Source organism: Physeter macrocephalus, unplaced genomic scaffold (assembly GCF_002837175.3).
Source record: "Physeter macrocephalus isolate SW-GA unplaced genomic scaffold, ASM283717v5 random_1207, whole genome shotgun sequence".
In the NCBI taxonomy this organism is placed as follows: domain Eukaryota; kingdom Metazoa; phylum Chordata; class Mammalia; order Artiodactyla; family Physeteridae; genus Physeter; species Physeter macrocephalus.
In genome coordinates this window covers 1-25,000 of record NW_021146324.1, presented here as the reverse complement: position 1 = coordinate 25,000, position 25,000 = coordinate 1, and the positions used below count along the sequence as shown (strand labels likewise).

The 25,000-nt window shown below is 56.4% G+C and overlaps 2 protein-coding genes across 5 annotated transcripts; one reads left to right on the top strand and one right to left on the bottom strand.

Annotated features, from left to right (window-relative positions):
- The first annotated feature begins 17,309 nt into the window (after positions 1–17,309).
- HPCA (hippocalcin) lies at positions 17,310–22,497 on the top strand. Of its 2 annotated transcripts, none has more exons than XM_007125070.4 (3): positions 17,310–17,696; positions 21,904–22,009; positions 22,131–22,497. In XM_007125070.4, the coding sequence occupies exons 1-3, from the start codon at positions 17,319–17,321 to the stop codon at positions 22,226–22,228; spliced, it is 582 nt and encodes a 193-aa protein (XP_007125132.2). In that variant the 5' UTR covers positions 17,310–17,318; the 3' UTR covers positions 22,229–22,497. The 2 variants fall into 2 exon arrangements, with proteins under 2 accessions (XP_007125132.2, XP_007125133.2); XM_007125071.4 differs by having other exon boundaries at positions 17,319–17,478; positions 21,902–22,009.
- Positions 22,498–22,650: 153 nt separating this feature from the next.
- LOC102985512 (transmembrane protein 54) lies at positions 22,651–24,895 on the bottom strand. 3 transcript variants are annotated; one of them, XM_055083413.1, is made up of 5 exons: positions 24,543–24,895; positions 24,340–24,399; positions 23,993–24,181; positions 23,729–23,863; positions 22,651–23,412 (listed from the first exon to the last, which is right to left on the bottom strand). In XM_055083413.1, the coding sequence occupies exons 1-5, from the start codon at positions 24,552–24,554 to the stop codon at positions 23,329–23,331; spliced, it is 480 nt and encodes a 159-aa protein (XP_054939388.1). In that variant the 5' UTR covers positions 24,555–24,895; the 3' UTR covers positions 22,651–23,328. The 3 variants fall into 3 exon arrangements, with proteins under 3 accessions (XP_054939388.1, XP_054939387.1, XP_028342336.2); XM_055083412.1 differs by having other exon boundaries at positions 22,651–23,335; positions 24,543–24,894; XM_028486535.2 differs by having other exon boundaries at positions 22,651–23,317; positions 24,543–24,880.
- Positions 24,896–25,000: the final 105 nt, after the last annotated feature.

Below are 25,000 nucleotides of genomic sequence, written 5' to 3'. Positions count from 1 at the left end.
GTACTGTGGAGACCCAGGCAGGATGAAGCCTGGGGAAAGGCCTCTTCTCCACACCCCGCCAGCCCCAAGAGGCAGGTGGGAAGGCGGCAGAGGAAGATGGGGTCACTCAGAGCACGGCCCCTCAGTGGAGTCAAGAGAACAGGGTAGGGCCTCTTGGATGGGAGGAGAGGACAAAGGAGACCAGATGAGAGGAGAGTGATGAGGATGGTGGGGGTCAGGGAAGGAAGAACTTTCTAGGAGAGGGGCAGCGGACTCACACAGCTTCTGTATCCCCAAGAGGCAGGTGCTTAAAGGGGAAGAAGACCTAAGCCTGAGCCTCACCCCTCACCTCATAGGTCTGGGGTCTGGGGAGACAAAGCCAGACGTGGAGGCTGAGAGAGACAGAGGGACACAGACAGGGGCAGCAGACACAGAACCGGAGAACACACAAGTGGGGTATCAGAGACAGACACAGGACAGAAGCAGGGAGACAGCACTGAGCAGCCAAGGAGAGCTGGGTCGGAGGAGAGATGAGCAAGGTGGCAGCAGCCAGAAGGGACGGGGACAGGGCATCAGGAGGGGCAGGGTGAGGAGGAGGCCAGGCCCCAGGGGGCAGGACAGACTCCAGGCTCGGGGTCCACCCCACCTGTCCCCGTGCCCTCGGGTGCCGGTCCCCATCCCCCTCACACAGCGGGACCCCATCCCGCTCGACCTGCAGAGTTGGCCTGCAGGGCTTTGGGTCAAGGAGGGAGGCCCAAGGTGGGGGGACCGGTGTCCTCAGCTGCTCCCTGGGCCAGAGAAAGGAGCTAGGGCTCCTGAAGGAAAGGCCTGGGGTCAGGGCAATATGATGATGGGACTGGGGAATCCCAAGACCGTGGATCCCAGAGCAGGGGTGGTGGGAAGGGGTTTGAGAGCTGGAGGTCGGGTCTGGGGGTCAAGCAAGCAGGAAAAGGGGCTGGGGCGTGGGGCGAGGGGAGCAGTGAGCGGGCCTGAGACGGGGTCCCCAGGGAGCAGGCAAGGGACCCGAGGATGCCCGCCCGCGCCCCGAGCCCGGACCCCCTTACCCGCCTGCACCAGCGCGAGGCAGACACAGCCCAGCCACAGGCGGAGCGCGGCGCGGGGCGGCCCGGGGTGCATGGCGGCGGCTCCGGCGTGCGGCAGCCGCTCGCGCTGGCGCTCCGGCCAGCGGCCCGCCCGCGGAGCGCGGCGCGGGGCGGCCCGGGGTGCATGGCGGCGGCTCCGGCGTGCGGCAGCCGCTCGCGCTGGCGCTCCGGCCCGCGGCCCGCCCGGCCCGGCCGCCCCGTGCCGCCCCGCGCCGCCTGCATGTCGGCTCCGCGGACAGCGACTCCCGCGCGGCGGCGGCGGGGGCGGCCGCGTCCACGTCGGGCGCCCGAGGGGCGGGGCGCCCCCGCTGCGGGGAGAGGCGCGGGGGCGGGGTGAGGGGCGGAGGGCGCCCCCTCGCCGCCCCCACCCCCGATGACCCGGCCCGCGGGGCTTCGCCGACCCGCTCTGCCACCCTCTCGCCTGTGCCGGAGCCCGAGCGGGGTTCTCCGTGCCCCACTGTGCTCAGCCCCAGCCTCGCACGCAGCCTCTCTCCCCGCCGCGCAGCCCTGACCCGGCCGCCACCGCTGCCCTTTCCCGAGGGAGAGGGAGGACAAGTGCCACGGAGACGCTCCTCTGGGGCCCCATCGCACCCGCCCCAAAGCTGACCTGCCCTCCCGCGCCTGGGGGTCCCAGACCCGAGGCCTTGCAGGCGGGGGCAGGAGTGAGCAGAGGGGAGCAATCCTAGTAGGGATGGGGGTGACTATAGAGTGCTCCGTAGGTGCTGGGGTGCAGACAGTAGGTGCTCAGCGTTTGCCATGGGGCTGAGAAGAGGTTGCTCTGACTCACTGGAGGGCCTAGCTCTGTGACCCCAGGCCAGTCCTTCCCTTCTTGGGCCTCCATTTTTCCCTCCGTAATGAGAGCAACAGCATCTCCTAGGTGCCAGCTGTGCGCTGGGGGCTTTACTTGCATCATGTCGACTGCTTCTCACTGCAACCCTGTAAGGGCCCGCTCTGTTGTCCGCATTTTGCACAGGAGGAGACTGCAGCTTGGAGAGGTTACTTGACTCCCCCAAGGACCCACAGCAGAGCCAGGATTTGAACACAGGCTGATTTGACTCCCCATCATGTGCTTGACTGGACTGTCTCCCACCTTGGGATCCCTGAGATCCTAGAACTTGCCCGTGACAGCTTCTCCCCAGCCAGAGAACAATCTGGAAAAATCTCTTCCCAAGAGCAGGGTGAGGGAGGAATGGCTCCAGCCCCCCTGCCCCCACCCTTCTGGACTGGTTGAAGGATGTGAGCAGTGAATGAGCTAATGACTCTGAAGTACAGGGAACTTTGGAGACGTGGCCAGCAGCCACAGTTCAAAAAGGGCTCGGGTGACCCCTCCCTCATTACCCTGGGGACATCCATATGCCTACCACTGTCCCTACCTTGGTGCCACACACCCTGCTGCCTAATCCACTCTTTTTCTGATCTTGAAGTGGCAGAGAAATACCCTCACCCTGCGCCCACCACCCTCTCCCTAATGAGGGGACCTCTGGAGCACCAGACACCTGGGGAAGCTCCCACCTGCCACCCTGTGTCACTCTCTTCCCTGAGTCCCAGTCAGGGAAACTAGGTTGAGGAGAGAGGCACAGACCAGGGCCTCAGGGCCCCTGACATGGAGGGACCACCCATCTTTTTAAATGACCCCCTCCCCGCACTGCCTGAAATTCCACTAGGGGGGCATCCCTTTGGGTCTTAAAAGCCTTCTGGTCTTCAGAAGCCCCTGAAAGAACGAATTCTTTTTGAAAAAGGGACACCTTGCAAAGTTATCCCACAAAACATCTTCAAGAGCCCCGGGGCCTCTGCCTCCATTTCAGATTAAGAAACTGAGGTTCAGAGACGGGAAGAGCTTGGTGCAAATTCACGTATCGAGTCCAGAGCAGCAATAGAGCCTTCGTCTCCTAATGCCCACCCCTCGACTCCTTGTACTGCCCCCCAAGTCTCTATTTGGTCACCTTGGGAGGGGTGAGATGGGAGGGGGCTCAGGGGTTCTTGCTGAGCAGCAGTACCTAACCCGCTAGCCCCTCAGTACCCCTAGGCCTGCTCTGCTTGGCAGGCTGACACCCCTGGCCCCTCTGCTTCCTCAGCCACATACCTTATCCTGGGGCGAGCCTCACCTGGGACCTCCACCTGTCTGGGATAGGAGCCAGGGAACCAGAGCACCTCTCCCTCCCTCTCCTTCTTGTCTTCTTTCTCTTTTTCTTTCTCTCTCTCTCTCCTTTCTCTTTCTCTCTCCTGGCAGCTGCTTTCAGCCTCACCCCGCCCAGCCCCGCCCCACCAGCTGCAGCTTGGCCCCTGGGGACCCCCCCTCACCCACCAGGCAGGAAAAGACAACCGGGGGCCGGCAGGAGCAACTGGAGTCTCCTCAGGCCTCATCGCAGGAGCCAGCAGGAAAGAGAGGGGTCAGTTAGAGGTCACAGAGTCCGCTCCTGTCCGTGCTGGGGAGAAAATGAGGGAGGGACAGGGTCCTGGTGGGGTGTGGAGTCCAGTCCAGCGCTGGGGAAAGGGGAGTCTCAGCGCCACCCTCTGGCCACGTTGGGTATAACCCCAGGTAGATGTAGGGCACTGGGTGGGCGGAGATGGCTGTGTCTGAGGCTTTGAGAGGGATGGGGAAGCGTGGCTGGAGGACGGGGCGTGAAAGACAGAGAGGATTTGGAGAGTTGTGGCTGCAGGCGTGCAGCCTTCCCAGGCCCCATGATGCATGGGGTGCTTGGGCATTACCTCGATTCTGGGAAAAGTCCTGATGCCTGGAGCTTGGCAACCAGTGGAAGCTGGGTCTGGGGTGGGAAGAGCTGGGAGGATTTAGAGGCCCCCTGGGTGATCTTGGGAGAGCTGTCAGGACCAGTTCCTTTGTGTGCACCATCTGTACACCATCTCTTAGCTCGGGGCTAAGAGCAGTAGACAATAAGTGTGTGTTGAACATAAAAACTTGTTCTTCCAACATATATTTATTGAGACCTATTATGTACCAGGCTCTGTGCAACCTTCTGGAAATACAGCAGTGGAAGAAAGATTAAATGCATGAATGGGGATCTGGGTGGGGGGCGTGAGGGGTGGGCCTCTGTCCTCCAAAGATGATCTCCATTTGGAGGACTCCACAGACACCTCCTAGGGGGCTGACTGCTCACTTACACATTGGCACCTGGTGAGGTCACCAGCATTTGGATCCTCCTGAGTGTCCAGAGCTGTCCAGAGTCCCAGCCCCTAACCCAGGCTGCAGGTAAGCATTTAGAATGGGAAGGCTCCTCTTTGCCACCTAGAATGGTCATGGCCCTGTCTAGGGGGTCCCCTAGATACACAAACCCCAAATCACAGGAAGAATTAGGACAAGGAAAGGAGATTGCTTTGAGGATCCAGTAATCAAGCACCTACCCAGACTAGGCTTTTTGTCCATGTTATTTTGAGCCTTTGGCTGATAAGTGTTATTAGCTCCTGTTCCAGATCAGGAAGCTGAGGCTCAGAGAGGTGTGAGGACTCACACTGGGTCACACAGCCAGTGAATTATGGAGCCATGTCTTAAATTCAGTGATGCAGCTTCAAGTTCAGGGCTTGATCCAGTCTGCCTATATCTTCCCTTCAGCTCTGAGGGCTCCTCAGGGGTCCTGGGCCCAGGGCTCACTAGAGGATATACATTTTCCTCCCCTAAAAGGCTTGAGAGGGCTGGCTGCTCACAGAGGCAGTTGCTAAGCCCAGGCCCAAGTCCATACTGGAAAAGTGACCCACCACTCACCCAACAGTTTCCACGTGCCAGAGCATTACATACACTAGAGAAGCTTCTCTTGAATCCTCACAACCCTAAGAAGTTGGGAATGTTATACTCATTTTACGGATGAGGAAACTGAGTCTTAAAGAGAGGAAGTAGCTTGCCATGGGTCATACAGCTGGGAGACACTGGTCTGGTCTAATCCCCCAAAGTCCCCATCACAGCAATGATGAGGCCAGCCCAGCTCAATGTTTCTTTCTTTATTTTTTTTTTTTTTTGCTCAATGTTTCTTGAATGCCTGTGCCAGGCAGCCTGGGGCTGGGTGCCAAAGACATCGTGATGAACCAGATTGGTCCAAGTTCTTGAGGAGCTCCTTAAGGAGAGAGATATTCTTAATATACAAGGAGAGGACTGCCTTTTGGACCAGGAGGGACCAAGGATCTACAGGGGCCAGGAGAGAGTATTAACTTAAAAGGAAAGCAGGGAAGGCTTCTGGGAGGAGGTGATGCCTGAGTTAATTAGTATTGACAGTCAGGTGGGAATTAGTCAAATGAGGCAAAAGGGGCAGAGGGAAAAAGGAATCATTGGCCTGAGGCCTGGGAGAGCATAGTGTCTATGTGGAGGGGAAGGAAGGGAGGCAGAGTAGGGTGGCAGGGAGGGATGGGAAGGGTTGCTACAAGCTCTGGGCTGTGACAGTGGGAGCAGGAAAAATAGGATTGGATTTGAAAGACTGCTCTGAGCTTGCAAAAGAAGTCAGGGCTGGGGAGGGCTTTCTGCATTCAACAAACACATATTGAGTACCTACTAAATGCCAGGTCCTATGCTAGGTCCTGGGGACACAGCTGTGGACAGGATGACAAAGTCCCTGCCCCTATGGATCTCATGTCCCTGTGGGAGAGACAGGCAAGAAACAAGGGAGCTAATGACAGTAAAATATCTTCAGAGACTCACATGGCTATGGCAAAAATGGGGGAATATGGTTGAGAATGGCTGAGTGGGAAAATGTTAGGTAGTGTGGTCTGAGGGGGTGACATCTGAACTAAGAAGGAAAGAGGGGCAGGCACAACACACATCACAGGAAGGGTGCTCCAGCCACAGGAGCTGCAAGTGCAAAGGCCCTGGGGCAAGAGCAGGCTTGGCATGGTCGGGAAACTTAAAGAAGCCAGTGAGACTGGGGCTTCATGGGGAAGAAGGAGGAAATAAAGGTGGCTAGGATCAATAGCACAGGGCCTGGGGGAGTGGAATAGAGCTTAGATTTATTCCACTTGCAGTGGAAACTTTCAATAAGAGATGTGATATGATCTGATTTACATTTTAAAAGGGTCACTTCACCTGCTCCAGTGTGTAAGCCAGACTGCAAAAAACCAGGCCGAGTGACCTGTGAGGAAGCAAGGAGGCTGCTGCAGTCACCAGGCCAGAAAAGATGGGTCTTGGCCTGAGTAGTGGCAAGGGACAAGGAGAGAAGTTGATGGAGGATTTGGGGAAAGTTTTGTAGGAGGAGCTGATGGATGAGATGCGATGAGTGAGGAGAGAGGAGGTGAAGAGGGAACAGGGGAGGGGTCAGCTCGCCAAAGTCTGGATTCTAAGCCAAAACACCTGGCTGGGTGTCGCTGGGCCAGTTACTCCACCTCTCTGAGCCTCAAATGCCTCCTCTTGAAAAGAAAGATAATATCCACACCACAGAGTGGTGGAAGAGATAGTGGGGAGTGGAGAAGAGGAGGAAGAGAGAAAGAAGGGGGGGAGGAGGGAAGAGGTAGAGGAGAGGTCTGAGTAAAGGCCTTCTAAATGGGTAAAAGAGACCTCCTCCAATTTCTTCAGTTCTTCAGAGTCTACAAAGGAACTGACTCCCATCTGACAGTGCTCAGAGAGGTTGAGAATCTTGCCCAATGTCACACAGCTAGTCAGTAGCATCTCCATGCCTCAAATTGCCTCAAATCGTGGACCCCAGATTTGCCTTTGGAGACAGATTCTCAGCTACAAACCACAGTCACTAAGATCCCTCAGGAGCAGTGGGGCTAGAGGTTCTGTTTTAGGGGGTCCAGATGCGGGGAGGGGGTGGCAGGATGCGAAGGCTGCTGGAGTAAAACTCTTTCCCCACCAGCGAGGGGTGGAAGGACAGGAGGCTGAGAATCAGACAGCGCTTAGGTTCAAACCTTAGCTCAGCCCCTGACTGGCTGGGTGACCTCAGGTACCACCATCTAAAATGAGGGTCTAGGTTCAAGAGCCCACCCACCTCCCACATCCCAGGGTCTCCCTCAGCCTGAAAACAACATGGCTCTGCAGAACCAGGGCATGGCCAGCAGAGGGCGCCCACCTGGGCCATAGTGCTGCCAAAACAGGAAAGGCTCCCGGGAGGGGGGACCCAAAGCCCTAGCTGGGGAGGCCGCCCTGCCTCCCACTTTGCTCCCTCTGCCTGGGTGCCAGGAGGCCAGCTCCCAGGTGAGCAGACCACAGACTCAGCAGCCAGGCAGAGCCTGAATCTTGCTGCCGTGCCTCTCTGAGCCTCAGTTTCCTCATCCATAAATGGGCCTAACGATAGTGCCTGCCTCACAGGGTTCTGTGAAGAGTCACTGATGATCAAGCACAAAAGGGCTGAGTACACAGGAGCTGCTATTTTTATTAGCAGTGGTGGCAGTTGTATCTTAAAGTGCCTGACACAAAGGGTATCTAATCAGTGGTGCTATGATGGTAGTGATGAGGAGAACGACGCAGCACTCAGTCACTGGTTACCTTGAATTTCCTAACCGGGGAGCATCCAGTGCCTACCAACTTGGGATGCCTCCAGTGACAGGGAGCTCACTCCCTCCCCAGCAACCCATTTTCACTGTCACATCATCTTTTTGCTGAAAGCTGCCTCCTGCAAGACAGCCCACCTCCCAGCTTCCTATTCAGGATGATTCAGTTGGCCCAGCTTCCAGCCTCAGGCCCCTCATTTCCCCAAGTTCTGCCTGAGAGGCCCGAGAGGTCGAGAAGCCAGGACCCTGCCAGCTGGATTCCTGTCTCCGGAGGAAGGGCAGGGAGCTCACAAGTGAACCCAGGTGGCTTTACCAGCAGGAGATTCCCAGTGGGCCTTTCTCTGGCTGTTCAAAGTTCCTTTTCTGCTGACTGGGAGAAATCAGTGGAAGGAAAGTCCTCACGGTCCTCTGGGCTTCCCTTCACTCCTCAGTCTCAAGAATGGCTGGAGGCCAGAGAGGGAACCCAGTGCCCAGAGCCACAAGTCCAGGAACCCTGGCATCGTAGCTGGGAGGCCTCAGCTCTGGTTCCACCTGCTGCCAGGCACCCCCATCTGTATTTGTGGGTCCCAGGGTGAGTGCTCTTGGGTCTGGCACCAAGGGGTCTGTTGGGGAGGGCAGGAGCCAAACGGTCCTCGGCTCAAATCTTGGCTACTGTGTGACCTCAGGCAAATCACTCTACCTCTCTGAGCCTGTTTCCTCACCAGGCACCTCTCTCAGAGTGGTGTGGGGAGTATAGGAGACATTATATGTGAAAAGGAAAATGCAGTACTGGGCACATAGTAAGTATCTATAAGTGTATTATTATAAAGTGGAAGTCATTCATTTCCCCAAGACCCTCCCCTTGCCTGAGTGGGCCAGGGTGGGCTGAGAGTAGATCGTGTCAGGCAGGGTGATGTCCTGACCCACTTCTCGGCTAGTGGGCACATTGTACATGTGCCTTCATGTACAAGCGGGAGTGGGTGTGCACACACATGCACTGGGTGTGCATGCATGTGCAAGGGTGTGCGTGGGTGTGTGTGCATGTACCTCAGGCTGTCCATCCCAGGGATTCCCAGGGCACATGCATACCTGCCAGTACCTGTGCAGTATCCCTGCACTGATTCGGGAGGCCCCACTGTTCGCTGTTACTATGGAAACAAAGAGGCAATCCCCAGCTTCGGGAAGAGACTAAGGTGCCAGAAACGAGAGCTGACCCAGTCTTCCCAGCAAGAAAGACAGATCCAGAGCATGAGGGCCTTGGGATTTGGCAACCTCAGCCTCTGGGGGTTGGGTTCTGGGACTCTGCGTCCCTCTGAGCCCTCTAGGAAGTTCTCACTTCTCCAAGGCATCCCAGCCCAGTGGAAAGAGCTCAGGAAACAGAGCCGGGTCCCATCTTGAATCTGGCTCTAACCCCATGCACAGGCTCAGGCAGGGAACTCGATCTCTTTGTGCCCGTTTCCTCTCCTATAAAACGGGGATAATCGCAGGTGCCAGCAGAATCCTTGAGCTGGAATGTTACCTTTCCTCTCGCTGGGGGCCCCTGCCCTCAAGGCTGTATGAGTGTACACCCCAGAGCCCTGGAGTGTCACAGAGTAGCCTCTTTCATGTGCACGACCCTCCCAGTGTCTCGTGGGCTGCTCACAGCAACTCTGGGAGGGAGGCTTTTCCCAGTAGTAGAACCGGGGCTCTAGGAGGACACAGCTGGCCAGTGGTGGGGTCAGGTCTGCTGGGAGGAGAGTCACACTGGCCCCAGGCGCTGGGTGCAGCCTTCAGCCTGGGCACCCCCCTAGGGCAGAGCTGGGCTGCTGGAAGACTTCTGGGAAGCAGATCCCAGTGGAGGAAGAGCCATCTTTTAAAAATCTTGACTCTTGGGACTTCCCTGGTGGTTCAGTGGTTAGGATTCCGCACTTCCAAAGCAGGGGTCCTGGGTTCGATCCCAGGCTGGGGAACTGAGATCCCACATGCCATGCGGTGCAGCCAAAACATTTTAAAAAATTAATTAATTAATTAAAAAAAGAAACCTTGACTCTTTAGATTTTGACTCAAGTCTCAAATGTCCTGCATGCAGGTTGTAATACATCCAGGCAGAATTGCTTATGAAGTCACAAGTGAACACTCAGCCTCTTGCCCTTTATTCCACTTCCAAGAGTGACCATTCTATTTGCTGTGAACCCAGCAACAAATTTCAGACAGTCAGAGATGGACCAGGAGAAGCGAACCAGCAATGGAAATGAGTGAGAAAGATCTGAATGCTTATCTGTCAGGAAAGCTGCCACAGAAGGGGTCACTTATGACTTGGGGAGGGGACAAAAGGGTACCCTGGCAGGGTGACCTCAAGCAAGTGACTGTTTCTCCCTGGCTGAGCCGGAGGCCCTTCCAGCTAGGAGTTGCTTTAACCAGCAGAGAGATTATTGTGCAGACAAGGGTTGGCTGGTACGTGACCCCAGCTGCCTGCTTCACTTCACCCCACCCCCAACTAGGTTAAAAGCCATATGCAGCGTTATGGGGGTCGGGGAGCGGGGAGCCCCCTTTCCCCAGCCTTGACTCTAGATCTCTTCTCTTGGTGTAGGAGATCCCAACGGTCTGGTAGAGGATTGCTGGCTGGTGGGGAGCTGTCGAAGGAAGGCGGATGGGAAGGGCTGAGATGGGAAGCTAGGGTTGGGGTCTGTCATGGAGAGCCTGGAAGGTCCACTTACTTTGGTAGGCAGTGGGGAGCCATGGAAGGTTATTAAGCCGGGAGGAAGGGGATTAGGTTTAGAGAAACTGAAGGCAGGAGCTGTAAAAGGGCCAGAGCCATCATACAGGGCCAATCCGATGAGGGCGTGGGGAAGGGGAGGTGGCAAGGAGAGAGGAGGTCAGGCCTGAGAGATGTCCCTAGTAGACACGCTGACTTGGAAAGGAAGCAGGTGTGGGGGTGAGGAGAAGGGAGGGGTCCTGGATGGTGGATCTCGGGCCTGTTTGGTGATGGAGGGGTACCCAGGCACAGGGCAGGCTGTGGTGGAAGGTGATGAATTGGATACTGACTGGCTTGAGTCTGAGGTGTCTGTGGGTTTGTGGGAGCAAGTCCAGAAAGCAGCTGGAAATGCAGGTTTTGCAGAGAAGGAGCCAGAGGGTCAGAGGGGTTGTTTTTGCCAACTTTCCCAAGTCTGGGAAGGGGCCACATCAAGATCTGAGCCTGGGTCTATTGCCCTCCGAAGTCCGTTCCTTCATAGTGAGGGACCGGCAAAGACGCAGCCCCTTTTTCTCTCCCTGGGGGTCCTGGATTCTGGGCTGGGCAGAGTCATCAGCTGCCTTTACTCGGGAGGGAGTTGGTGCTCTTCAGCTGCTTTTACCCAGGAAGGTCCCTCTGCTGCAGAGCCCGGCAGCCTCAGGGGCTCTTGTGGCGGGATCTTCAAGCCCTGACTGCTGCTCTGGAGAGGGACACTGTCCAACCAGCCCCGGCCTTCCTGATCCTCCTACAGCAGGGAGGCCCTATTAGCAGCCTGGAGTGCTGCCTGCGTGCAGGCCCAGTGCCCTGAACTTTACAGGCTCCATCTCACTTAATCCTCACAAGCCCCTTCCAGGGAGGTGCTAATATTATAGTTTCCATTTTACAGATGGAGAAACCGACCAGACCTTCTGCAAGTGAAGGGCCTTGCTCCCCTCCACCATGGGGCTGGGTGGTGGGACAGGGTTCGGTCCTGCTCAGTGGGTGCTGAGCCCCATCTGTAAAGTGAGGCTTGCTTGAGGGATGCCAGCCCCACCGCAACACGCCCATGCCCACCACTGACTTCAGGTCTGCGTTCCCAGCTCCCAGAACTTTCCCCCCGCCTCCCCACCCCCCTTTCTGTTCCTCTCAGCCCAGCTCCCTCGGGAACAGCCAGGCCCGCCCCCTCCCCCTCCCGGCTGTGCTCCTGGCAGCTCTGCCACCCTGGGTTCTGGTCCGGGGGTGGTCCCCGGCAGTGAGGGAGGTGAGCAGAAGCTGGGATCAGTTGGGCTAAGATGCTGGGCATTCAGAGACCCCCAGGTCTCCACCTCTGGGTCCATTGTGCTCCAGGCTGGGTGGTAGGGCCCTTTGGAAAGGGGTGGCTTGAGGTTTTAATCACTTTATCAATGTTTGTTTGTGTAATTCAGCCCTGAGATGCTTTTCCCTCCATCTGTCCCCACCATCTGCTCCCATCAGGATTTTCCAAACCATTTGGGACCTAAGAGGGAGGCTGGGGGCTGTGCCTCTGAGGGGGATGGGGAGGGGCTACGTCCACCTACCTCACTGAGAGGTTCCAGAGAGGGACCTGGGCTCCTGAGTCACATGGAACTGGGTTCAAATTCTGGCTTTGTCACTTTCTTGCTGTATTACCTCAGATAGGTGACTTCACTTCTCTGGGCCTCAGTCTTCACATCTGTAAAATGGCAGTCACATTACTGCCTCCTCAGGATTAATTTGGATCAACGGAGGGGACATAGGCAAAGCACTCTGCATACAGTAGGTGCTCAAGAGATATGCAGTCCCCTCTCCACTCATTCCTCGCTTGATTCTCTCAATAACTCGCTTCTGCATTTCCCTCCCTCCTAGACGCCTCAGTCTGGGTTGGGGGTGGGGTGCTGAGTATTATCAGCAAGGGCACCCCTCACCTCCACCCCTGCAACAGGCCTTCACAGAATCCTTCAAATCTGCAGGGTTCCGGGGCCACTGGGATCTCATCTATGTAAAACTCATGTCCCCACACTCCCCCAGGGGCCAGTGAGGCCGTAAGTGAGGCCTGTCTTGTCTGTGCTCTGGTTAGGGTTTTTGATAGGGGATGTCAGAGCACCCCGGTCACCTGTCTAAACCTTCTCCTCACAATGAGGAAGAGACTTGCTCCAGGTCGTTCAAAGTGAGGGACCCAGGCCTTCTGACAACTGCCCTCTGCCCCCCTTTTCTGGGCCAATGGCCTTGGGGTACAGTATGGGGAGCCCCAAGCCTTCCCCTTTGGCTCAGGGGGGCTCCCAGTACTTCTTAGGCCCCCAGGAAAGGAGAGTGGCTGATGGAAAGTAATCAGCAGAGCTCCCAGAGCCAAAACTCTCCCCTGTCCCTGCCATCCACCCTACTCATTTGAGGTATGGAAAGTCAAAGGGATGTGGGGTACCCAGGGTGAGGACAAGACATAGCCTTGTCTTCAGAAGCCCCATCTATTGGGGAGACAGAAATGCAGACTGGGGGTCCTGAGGGCAGGGCATCAGAGTCACTGGCACAGAGAAGAAAAACAGTGGGGTGGGGGAAGTAGGCTCCCAAGAGGAGAGGACGAACCAAGGAGTCAGCCCACAGGAGGTGAAGCTGCGGGGGGAGGTGGGGAAGGCGGGAGGAAGCAGAGTGGCTAAGCAGTCCCCAGTGAGGGAAAACTGAGACCCCTCAAGGATGGAGAGGAGGATCCAGACCTGGCTGGGAAGATTCTCAGGCTGCTGGCAGGGGATAGAGGAAAGAGGAGGAGGGTGAGGAGGATCCAAGGGCAGGTCCCTCTCCCAGCCCCAAGCTGAGCCGGTCTTCCAGACCTGGTGGGGGGGGAGGGGAGGGAGCTTGTCACTCAAGGGGCCTGAGTGGCAAGTCTCTCCCCACCCCCAAGTCCTCTCGCAGGAGGCAGCTGGGAACCACCCACACACGTCTGGCGCCTCCCCGGGGGTCCCAACACCAGAGCCAAGGTACAGAGAGGAACTAATGTTCTGGAGGGTCCAGCTGCCCTCACCCACAACGGCCTGGCTCCCCAGTTCCTCCAGTTGAGACTGCCTGCTTGTCCTCTAGCAGGAGAGACTAAGGCTAGATTTGGACCTCCTGACAGACTTGGTCTGAGAACCTGGAGGTCTGAGCCCTAGGGAGTCAGGAGGGTCCTAGCTGCTGCCAAGGAAGTGGGAGGAGCTGTCCAGCCAGATGACAAGTGCTGTCAGCTCACCTTCAAAGTAGGTCCAGAAACCAGACCCATCTCTGCCACCCTGGCCATCTCTCACCCTGACAGGGCCCCCTGATTCCATCCTGGACCCCACTCCTCAAAGTCAGTTGAGGACAGAATATCTGAGTAAGCTTTCAGTCTGCTCAAAGCCCCAAGAGCTTCCCATCTGACCCGGAATAAAATCTAAAGTCCTTGGCATGGTCCTAAGCACTGCCGCTATCCCAACCTCCACACACCGATCTCAACTTTTCCCAAAACACTTATCTAATATACTACAGAACTGACGTGTATATTATATTCATGCCTTATTGTCCACTCCTGTAACCCCACTGCCTAGAACAGTGCTGGGCACAGAACTAATGCTTGATAAGTGTTTGTGCAATGAATGGATGAGGACACATGGGTTCAAGTCCAAGCCCTCTCGCTTGCTGTCAGACATTGGAAAAATCATTTAACCCCTCTGAACCTCAGTTTTCTCATCTGTGAAGTGGGGACAATAAGGATCAACACCCCCCCCACGAAATACAGAAAGAGCAAAATTTGAGCCCAGGAGGTCGGGATTGTTGCTGAGGCTGTGGGAAGGAGGATGCAGACCCCATCGTGGCAGGAGAAGCTTTGATAGAGTTCAGTGACTCTGGAAAGGGGCTGTCCTGTCTGCAGGCAGGGGGCTTACACACCTCAGAACCCCCAGGCTGGAGATGCTTCCCAGCCCTCACTTATCGCAATCCAGTACAGGCACTGGGGAGGCTGGGGAGGGAGGGAGAGGGCTTCTTGACTGGAGTGGGGGGGAAAGGGAGGAGCAATTTAGATCCACGTTAAGAGGTGGAATTCATTCTGAGAGGGGTCCTGGGCACGAGATCCGGTGTGGCGGGCGGGAAAAGGGGGTGGGGCTCTCTAAGGCAGAGGCGGGGTAGGGGGCGTGTCTGCCCCCCAAGACTTCAGGGACTGGAGGAGTGGGCGCTGCCCCCAATCTGAAGAGCTCAGTTAGTTCCGGAGTTGAGGCGCAGGTGCAGAGAGGGTACCTATCGAGCCGCCCAGGATCCGATTTCCGCCCTCGAGTGACTTGCGGCTCCAAGCCCAGGTAGGGATGGGGAAGGCAGGCGGGTGGAGCTGTCGGGGGTTGTCCCCGGCTTAGGAAAGAGGTGTCTGGGCACTGACTACCCCCACCGTCCACCGTATTCGGGCTACCTGAGTCGAGAGGCTGAGGAGATGGGGACCTCTGCCTTCCTCCCCCGGCGGGGTGCTCCCTCGGGAGGGGGGCCGGAGAGGTGAGGGCGTCCCCTTCCCTCTCCCGGGCAGGGGCGGGGGCGGAGCCTAACCCTTTGCTCCACGCACTATCAGGGCTCGAGGGCAGAGAGAGGAACGGGGACCCCCCCCCCAGGGGAGGGGCACCGGGCTAACGCTGCGGGGCGTCTCCCTTGCAGTCCCGCCCCCCGCCCCCCGCCCGCCCCTCCGGCCGCCTCTGCCGCCGCGCGCTGCAGCAGCGCCGCCTTCCCTGCGCAGTCGGTGTCTCCGCGTCGCTGGGTGAGTGGGGGCTGCTCGGCCGGGGCCAGGGGGTGCGAGGAAGGGGCATCCCGGAGGTAGGGGGCCACGTCCAGGGCTCCCCAACCCCGCCGCTCCCGTCCCTCCCAGGAATTTTCCCTCCGGGGACTCAGGGAGTGGGGCTCCCGCCGGGAAACGCCTGGCGCTCTCCAGGGTCCTGACCGCTGAGTGGCCAGCCTGGGGAGTCGCGTTCCCGCCGCCTCCGGTCGCCCCCTCCAGGAAGGGCCACGCGCCTGGCGCTCCCCGAGTGCTGAAAGGATTGAGGCGGGGGCCAGGGCGAGAGCTGGGGAGAGGACTGGAGAGGGTCCCCGAGGCGGGTTTCTCAGACCGAGCTTAGGTCCTTCCCATTCTGGGGACGGGGTCTTTGCGGAGACAGCAGAATTTTCTACCGCCCTCGTTTCCAATTCTTCCAACTGTGTGTGTGGGGGGACGGACTCAGAGGGTGGCAGGGAGGAGGGGGCACTAGAAGATCTCTCCTGCCCAGCGCGTCTCTCTGCCTCCGCCCAGATGACCCAGTTCCTTGGACCTTGAGGAGGGGACTAAGGGACACATTCGGCCACCCCGGCCCCAGGCATTTCCTCAGTGCCCTCCCACACACTTGTTCAGTGGGTCCTCAGCCTGGGGCAAAAAAGGCTGATTTAGAAAGAAGGGGAACCAACTTACAGAAACATGCATGTGACACACTGCTGAGGACACATACAGGTCCCCCAAATGGCCACACAGGTACATGTCCCTCACACTGTAATGGGTGCATACCTAGTCACATGCACATATATGCACATGCACAGATATAAATTGAAATACACGGGGAGACAAATGCAAGGCAGAAGCCAGGGACACACAGGCATACATGAGCACATGCACTTACACACGCTCACCCACATGTGCACATGCACACACAAGGAATAACCCCCTCACTCTGTCTCACAGCTGGGGTGGGGGGGGGAGATTCAGCTACACACATCCCTACATCCCTGTCCAGACCACCTGGCTGTCTACTTTCCAATACCTTCCCCTCAGCCCTCCACAGTCTAACCTCCTGCACTGAGAGGACCTTTCTGAACTAGATGAAAGGTAAGTGTTGGGGGAGGGTTGACTGGCTAGGGGTCTCCCTGGAAGAGGGGGCTGTCATAAGCCTGAGAAGGGCTGCAGCTCCCTCTCCTGGCACCTGGCAGCACCCCTGGGTAAAGAAAGAAAGATGGCAAGGGTGTCTGAGGGTCCCACGTGCAGCTGGCCATGTGAGAGGTGTAGGCATGGGAGCTGGCTTGTGATGGCATGTGTGAGACATGTGGGGTTGTGGGCTGGTGTGTCTCGATGCACAGGGTATGGGAGTTGTGCGTGCATGGTGCTGTGTCAGTACATGTGAGTTGTGGAACACAGGGAATGTTGTCGTGTGTGGAGGCACGGTGACCCTGGGTGGGTGTGTGCTGGTATGTGAGTGTCATGGGATCCATGTGTGGATTTAGTGAGCTGTGTAGCATAATATGTGTCAGTATGTATTTATTTGTTTAGTGTTGGCATCTGGACACACGTAAATCTTTTTAATTTATTTAACACTTAGGTAGCACTTATAGGTGCAGGCATCTTTCTAAGTGCTTCATATGTATTAACTAATTTAATCCTCACAACAATAATGAGGTAGGTACTATTACCCCCACTTTACAGATGAGGCAGAGAGAGTTTAAGGAACTTGCCCAAGGTCACATAGCTGATAAGAAGCAGAGCTGGGATTCAAACCCATGTGATCTGGCTCAGGAGCCCAGGCTAACACCTACCTCATTCTGCCTCTTGTCAAGCACACATGGTGGGAGGGAGAACAGGTCAGTGTTTGGGTTGCAGGTGTATTTTGTGTGAGCAGGTGTATGTGAGGCAGTAAGGGGGCAGGGGTAGGAGGGAGGAAGACCAGAGGGCCTTTCTGCACTTCCCTTGGCAACTCTGGGAGTTAGCCCTGTCGCTTCATGGCTATGTGACCTGAAGTAGGTCACCTCACTTCCTTGGGCCTACCTTTTCATCTGTGAAATGGGCTAATTCCCAGGCTTCACTTTGTGAGGGTGAAATGGTATACCCTGGGAAGGCTCAGTGGCTGGCACTGAGAAGGGCCTCAGTAAAGGTGAGCCCCCTTCTCTTCCTCTGTCTCCAGGTCTGTTCCCTGGGGAACTAGAAGGTCTGGGGAAATGGTGTGGAGCTGACACAGTGGCAGGGTGCCTGGGTATATGTAAGCTGTGTGATCTTGGGCCAGCTCCTCTCTCTCACTGGGTCAAAAGAGAGGCTGGGGTGGCTGGTGTCTGGGGGCACTCCTGGAGTGTTGTCAGGGGGCCAGGAGGGCCTGACCACTCCTCTTTGTCCCTTGACCCCCTCGGGGACCCAGGTGGGACTTGGCTCGGTGGCCATGGGCAAGCAGAACAGCAAGCTGCGGCCCGAGATGCTGCAGGACCTGCGGGAGAATACAGAGTTCTCAGAGCTGGAGCTGCAGGAGTGGTACAAGGGCTTCCTCAAGGACTGCCCCACGGGCATCCTCAACGTGGATGAGTTCAAGAAGATCTATGCCAACTTCTTCCCCTACGGTGACGCCTCCAAGTTCGCGGAGCACGTCTTCCGCACCTTTGACACCAACAGCGATGGCACCATCGACTTCCGGGAGTTCATCATCGCGCTGAGTGTGACCTCACGTGGCCGCCTGGAGCAGAAGCTCATGTGGGCCTTCAGCATGTACGACCTGGACGGCAACGGCTATATCAGCCGTGAGGAGATGCTGGAGATCGTGCAGGTGGGCCCCTGGGCCCCTCAGAATGGCAGGCACAGGGCCCAGCAGCTTGCACCTGCCAGCCCTCTTTACCCTCTCAACAGCCCTTGTGGGTAGGCAGTGGCAGGTGCTATTCTTACGACCCATTTAAAGAAGTCTTTAATAGGAAGTAATTTCCAATTTAAAGTTGAGAAAACTTCCACATACCCTTTACCCATCTTCACCAATGAACATTTTACCACATTTGCTTTATCATCGTGTGTGTGTGTGTGTGTGTGTGTGTGTGTGTAGTGTTTTGTTGTTCTGAACATGACCCTCTATCCCTGAATACATCAGGATAGATTTCCTAAGAACAAGGACATTCTCTTACATAACCCATAATATGATTATCAAAGTCAGGACATTTAACATAGAAACAATGCTATTATCTAACTTACAGACCATACTGAATTCTGCCAACTGTCTCAATAATGTTCTTTATAGCATTTTTTGCTCTGGTCTAGGATCACACATTGCATTTAGTCATCCTATCTCTTTAGGCCACTTTAATCTGTAACAGTTCCTCAGCCTTTCTTTGTCTTTCAAGACTTGACACTTCTGCAGAGTACAGGCCAGTTATGTTTCACTGATCCTCATTTACTCATGAGGAAACGGATGCTCAGAGAGGTAAATACACTTGCCCGAGATCACACAGCCTGTGAATGGGCCACCTGGCTCTGTCACCCACATTCCATCTGGATACCCAGCCACCTTCCAACTAATTGCTTGAGAGCCCACTAAGAGCCTAGTACTGTGAGATGCTTATACCCATGAGCTCAGTGCATCCTTACAACAACCCCATAAGGCTCAGAGAGGTGAAGTGGCTTGCCCAAGGTCACACAGCATCTAAGTGGAGTCAGGTTCAACTTGGTCAACACTCAGAGCTGTCTCTTAAAATTTCTGGAGTTGGCTTCAACTCTTAGGTTGCTCATCCGTAAAACGGGGATGGTGAGGCTGATCTCACAGGGAGACTTAAGGACCTGATAGGAATGTCCTTTCTTAGAACAAATTTAAGCATTAGTACGTTAGCTTTATCTCAAAAACCTTCCAGAGTGCCCATCCCCTCAGCAGCACTGAGGTCCATCAGGGATCTGGTCCTATTTTACCTACCAGTTCCTTGTTCACTTTTTTCCTAAGCCTTTGTTTCTTCACCTATAAAGTGAGGGTGTTAACCCCTTCTTCCAAGGCTATTGTGGGTATAAAGCAGGATAAAGACTCTAGTAGATGGCCTGGCATATAACTGGCACTCAGTAAACATTAGCGATTGTCAGTTATTATTTTCTCATCTACACATTCTCTGCTCCAGCCAGAATGGCCTTTTCAACATCCTCGGAATGTGCCACTTTGCGCAGGCTCTTGGTCCCTTTCCTTCTGCCTCTCTGAATTCTTTCCCTTCTGGTCCCTCAGCTCTGCTGTCTGCTCCTCCTCCCAACTCATCCAGCCACTAGTGGACTCTTGACTTTGGCTTCTGGGTCTGCTCTCTCCAGCTAGAGTAGAATGGGCTGCCTTAGGATGTGGTGCTCCTCTGTGGCGCAGACTTAATGATTATCAATGACTCCCATGGGCCAGGCCTTAACTCTCTAGTTGATGGATAGTGGAGGGTTCTGGGGGTCCTGGTGGAAGGGTTGGGGTAGCCAGGGTGGTGGAAGATCACTCAGGGATTGGGCAGCAGCTGGATACCAACTAATCCATATGGATGTTCATGTTTTACCACTTAGTGTGGTTGCCTGGTGTATACTGGTAAATGTCAGCCTTGCTGGAAGCTCCAAACCCAGGGCATTGGTCAAGCCAGTACCATTCTTTGGGCATCCTTGGGACCTCTTCCTGGCTGGCCTCTGCTATCTAGGCCCTGGGTTCCTTTACAGAAACCCAGAGGCTCCAGACGACCAGTGCAGACAGAACTCTGCAAACCCTAGTGACCGATTAATTACAAGTCGGCTCCATTGAAATAATGAGTGAGCAGTAATTCCAGAAAATTAATTAGGAGGCCCAGGAGAAGGGCTGTCACAGGGGAGCAGTCACTCTCTAAGTCACTTGCTCAGTCCTTCTCAGGACGGAGCCCTGTGCCAGGTGGTGGGCACACTGGAAGGGAAGAGACCTCACCTCAGCCTCTTGGAGCTCCCACTCTGCTGGGAGAGACAAGTGTGCAGGCCACACTGACCAGCTCGGTGACAGGGGTGTAAAGGTGACATTTAGGAGTCCAGGGGACTGAAGGGCAGGGAAGACCTGAGGCTGTGGTGGTTGAGTAATGGTTATACTATGATCATGTTTACTGACCACTTACTCTAGCCAGCTATACACAGTATCTCATTTAATACTCTAGACAGTCCCAAATGAGGGAGATATGATTACCCCCATTTTACAGATGAGGAAACTGAGGTTAAGTACTTGTCCAAGGCTACAGAACAAGTGATTAGTGGAACCAGGCCACCTTACTTCATATACCCTGCTTTGAGGGGTCATTAGCACTCCACAAGCATCTATCCAGTGGCTAAGGGGGAGCAATTTCTAATCTGGTGTCTGCCATCAATTTCCTTTCTGAGCCTCAATTTATTATCTGGAAAATGGGGATCTCAATACCTGCTTTTCAAGGCTATTGCAAGGGTGAGAATAATGTATGTAAAGGACCTTGCACATAGTGGGTGTCTGTAAATGGTAGTATTATTGTTCCAGGAGGAGGCTGTAAACTCTGGGAGACCGGAAAGGCGAAGGGGTATTTGGTTATGGCAGAATCACCTACTAGGGAAGGCCTGATGGTGGAGAGGTCAGCAGGGACCAGAGTGTGAAATGCCTTGAATGCCAAGGGCCAAATGTTTGGACTTGATAACAGAGGGCAGTGGGAGGTGCCAGTGGCTTTTAAACAGGGGAGTCCCTGTCAGATGCCAGGCACTGTGCTAAATTCTGTGGATCTGGGCACTAGCTAGATGTCCATGGTCCTTATCTGTATGCTGGGGCCGAGGAACAATCCTACAAAGGCATAATTACTTCCGGAGAGTTGTCCCCAAAGGAGGCTCTGGGGCAGCATATGGGCCCTGACCCAGCCTGGATCAGAGAAGGCCTCCCTAAGAATGTGCCATGTAAGTTGAGCGCCAAGGAGGAGTGGGAGGCAGCAGAAGGAGCGTGGGGCAGCATCCAGAAGGAGGGAGGCCTGTATATGTCGGGAACGAGGGGGTGGCCCCTGGGCTGGGGACGTGGCGGTGGAGACCTGTGTTTGTAAAGAGGTCTCAGAGGCAGCGTTGGGGACAGACCCTAGAGAGGCCAGAAGAGACCACTGCGGAGGCCAAAGCCGGATCTGAGGTTAGGGAAGTTTATGGGATGGGAGAAGGAAGGCTTCTTGGAGGAAGTGTCAGTAGCAAAAAGCTGGCAGATTGAGGCGACGGGTCTGGTCCTTGAGCTCCGGGTCGCCGGGACCCAGCCCACAGGCCAAGTCCTTTGTGCTCTGTGTACGCTTAGCGCAAAAACCCTCCTTCGAATCGCCTCCTTAGCTCCTGCATCTGGAGGCAGCCGTCCTCGGCCCAGCACAGCCGAGGCTGTCCCCGCCCCGGGCAGGTACTCACGTGCATTTATTTGCATAATATCCCCCGCCCCCTGTGGACCCAGCTGCCTCCGGCCCTCCAGCTCTCAGGGCGGCTCTACGCCCCCTGCCGGCCATAGTGGCATCGCAGCCCAGCGTCATCCCCTTTGCCCAGCGCCCCCTGCCGGTCATCGAGGGCGGGCCGCCCGGAGCCCCGAAGTTTCTGAGAAGCAGCTCTTTCAACCGGGGACTTAACTGGGAACCTGGGGCGTCCGGCACAAGCTCCTTGGCCGGGCGTTCCAGGCCCTTCTCCATCTGGGCCCCGATGTCCTCCAACATCTCTCCTGACCCCCTGCATTCAGCCATCCCCAAGTTCTCGGCGTCCACTCAGGGCTGCCCGCTTTGGGGCCTTTGTACATGCAGATCCCTCTGCCAGCAGTTCCTTTCCCACCGAGCGCTCCAAGGGAACTTGTTCAGGGCTCTCTCCAATAGCCCCCTCTTCTGGAAACCTTCTCAGTCACTCCCTCCAGAACTTCCCAGTTCCCCCATTCCTCCGTCACCCACTCTCCGCCTTACCTTGGCGGGAGCGGCGATCGTCAGCGCACCTGGGGGCGTTTTTGGAACGTTGGGGGTGGGATCAGGCAGGCTACCCCCTCACTCCCTCCCCACACCCCCCAGGCCATTTACAAGATGGTTTCGTCCGTGATGAAGATGCCGGAGGACGAGTCGACCCCGGAAAAGAGGACTGAGAAGATCTTCCGCCAAATGGACACAAACAACGACGGTGAGGAGGCAGGGGCGGGGCGGGGCGGGAGCCACTCCCCCTTTCTCTCCCGCGGCTCGGCTCTGCAGCCCCTTGCTTTGCTGTTGTCTTCTCCTCCGTCACTGTTCCCCTCACCCCGCAGGCAAGCTGTCCTTGGAGGAGTTCATCCGCGGGGCCAAAAGCGACCCGTCCATCGTGCGTCTGCTGCAGTGCGACCCCAGCAGCGCCTCCCAGTTCTGAGCGAGGAGCCAGGTTTCCCCTCCCTGCCTTCACTGGCCCTCTCCCGGCTCTCAGCTTCCTCGCCCTTGTGTCTGTCCAGGCTGGGGGTCAGAGTGCCACCCCCAGGGTCTGCACTCTGAGGGGCCTATGGAGAAAGGAACCCTGCAGCCTCCCCAAGCCCCAAGCCAGCAAGTGGTTAGCACCCCCCATCCGGGAGGCAATATCTCCCTTCGGCAATGATAGAGACACAGGCTCTGGCTTGGTCTATCCCCTCAGAGTCAGCCCTGCCTTACCTAGCTATCAGAACTTCAGCCATTCCCCCTCCCCCACCCCCGCACACACCCAGCCACGAGGCCAGACTTCGCTCCGCCAACCACGGGGCAAGCTTCCCTGCCTCCACCCCAACCCTTGTAGATCTCAGCCTTGGTGGAGTTGGGAATCATGCCTGTCTTTTTATTTGGAGCGGAGAGAAGGATTCCAGAGGTTTGGAGGCTTGAGGAGAAACCTTCCTTGAGCCATCCTTCCCTGCAGGAGGGCCTCAACCTTGCCTGCTCCTGCCCTTGTTGGCCCAGAGGCCATGATGCAAAAGGAAAACCTCCTGCTTCCAGCCCCGCAGCTGTGAGTCCCATGAACCCCCGCCTGCGTTTCAGCATTTTGATGAACACAGACCCACGGACCCCTCTGTGTGTCTTGTCTCTCTCAGATACACACACAGGCCCACAGACAGATGGGCAGACACACCTAGAGCGCCACCCACAGTGTCCTGTGTGGGAGAGCAGCACAGGCCCCCGGCCGAGTCCCCTCCCCCGCTGCATGCATCCACGTGGAGCATCTCTGTTCTTTTTAATATCTTCAGAATAAAGTCTCGTTTCAGTGCAGTGGGCTGGGTGGCTGGAGGAGAGGGGTGAAAGACCCACCCGGGTCCTGGAGTGGCATTGCACCCTCTTGGCTGGCTCCAGGAATCCTAGCCTGATCACAGTGCAGACTTGGCTGGAGGGCCCCAGTGGCCAAGGGGCTTGGGTGAGGCAACAGCTGTCAAAGGGTCATCATCCCAGAGCTAGTGCAGCTCGGCAGGTCATGGTCCTCCACAGGCTCTGGGCTCTCCTGCATCTGTGGAGATGTCAGAGGCTGCCAGACCCACTGGGTCTGGGTCTCCTCCTCCAGGACATCCAGAAAGTGGGAGGAGTGGGGGGCTGGGAGGATCTCTGGGTGAAGGGACAGCATTATTCTCCACTATGCAAGAGTCAGGCTACCCTTGGAGTGCCCCCAATTCCAGCCCAGATACCTCTCCCCCTCCCCAAGACTCATCCTGGGCCAAGTGTCAGCTGTATGACTTAGCTGGGAGATCTGAGTTCTCTGAGCCTCCAAGTCTCTCCTTTTGGTCCTGGGGAGAAAACTATTGCCCCAGTTTTCAAGGTGGGGGCCCTTTACAGAGGGGTGGGGACAGATCAGCCTGAGCTCCCCAGCAGGGGCTCCCAGGAAGTATGAAGAGTCAGGGCTTGGGGGGATGGCAGGCCTTACCATGTGATGGCTGCTTTTCCCCAACCAGGGCCTCAGTTCCAGCAACTGGTGGGTGATCTGGGCGCTGCGGACAGCAAACACACTCTCTGCCATGCAGAACAGTAACGAGATGCCCCAGAGACACAGGCTGGAGCTCTGTAGGGGGACAGGGGGCAGTGATGGCTGCCTGGGGTTGGGGAGTGGAGGGCAGGACTCCAAGAAGCCTTCCCACCTCTGATGAGCACCTCGCTGCCCTCCCACCCCATCCCAGGCCTAAGCACTTACGTAAATGCGAGTGGGGTCGAAGGGACAGTCGGGCGCCAGTGCCAGTAGTTCAGGGTCCCCAAAAGTACAGGCGGCCAGCAGTGCCTGGCCCTGGGTGGCAAAGGTCACAGCAATCGAGGCCGAGAGGCCGAGAGCACAGGTCAGAGAGAGAAGGGCACAGGCCACGCTCGAGCTAAACACTGTCCAGCGCTGAATGGAGGAGGCCACTGGTCAGTGGACATCAGGCTTGGCCCCATGGGCAGCTCTGGCTCCCATGGGGTCAGCCTCACCCCCTCCAAGCAGGCCAGGCCCTTGGGGGTGGCTGCTGCCCCTACCCGCACAGCCCCATCCTAGGAGGTACCACATACCAGAGGGATGCTGGGGAGGTAGCGTGATAACACGATGACTGCAATCCCTGAGGTGATGACCTGTGGAGGAGGCTCAAGTCAGCACTGACCCCCTGCTGGAGGAGAGTGGGCAGGGGGTCAGGGCCACTCTCCAGCAAAGATTCCACCAACACCAACTCTAGCCCTCCAAACCCACACCCCCTGCTTAGCTTTGGTTTCATTACCTCCATCTGCATGGGGACACTGCCTCTTCATGGTCCAGCCCTGAAGTGACGTTTCTAAAACACAGTCACTCACTGCCTACAACCTTCCATGACTCCCCACTGCCTACAGCTGCATTTCTCAAGCAGGGACCTGTGTATCCCAGGGCCACAGAGCCATGTCACAGGATATATATGACATGTTTCCCTGGAGTGGAAAAGATTTTGGAAGAAACTCAGTAACTCAACTGGCAAGGAACTAAAAACAAAATTGTTACTTTAAAATAAACCAGGATACTTTACGGAGTAGAATTCAAAATCCCTAGGAGTATGTTTAACTATCCCAGGCTCTCAGTGACCTGGCCCCTGTCCCACCAGTTTCTCAACTCCACCCTGGGCCAGGCTCTTTCCTCATCACCCTGGATATGGACACCCACACAGAGCCTGCTCTTGATGCCGCCTACACAGCGCCTTCTCAGGAA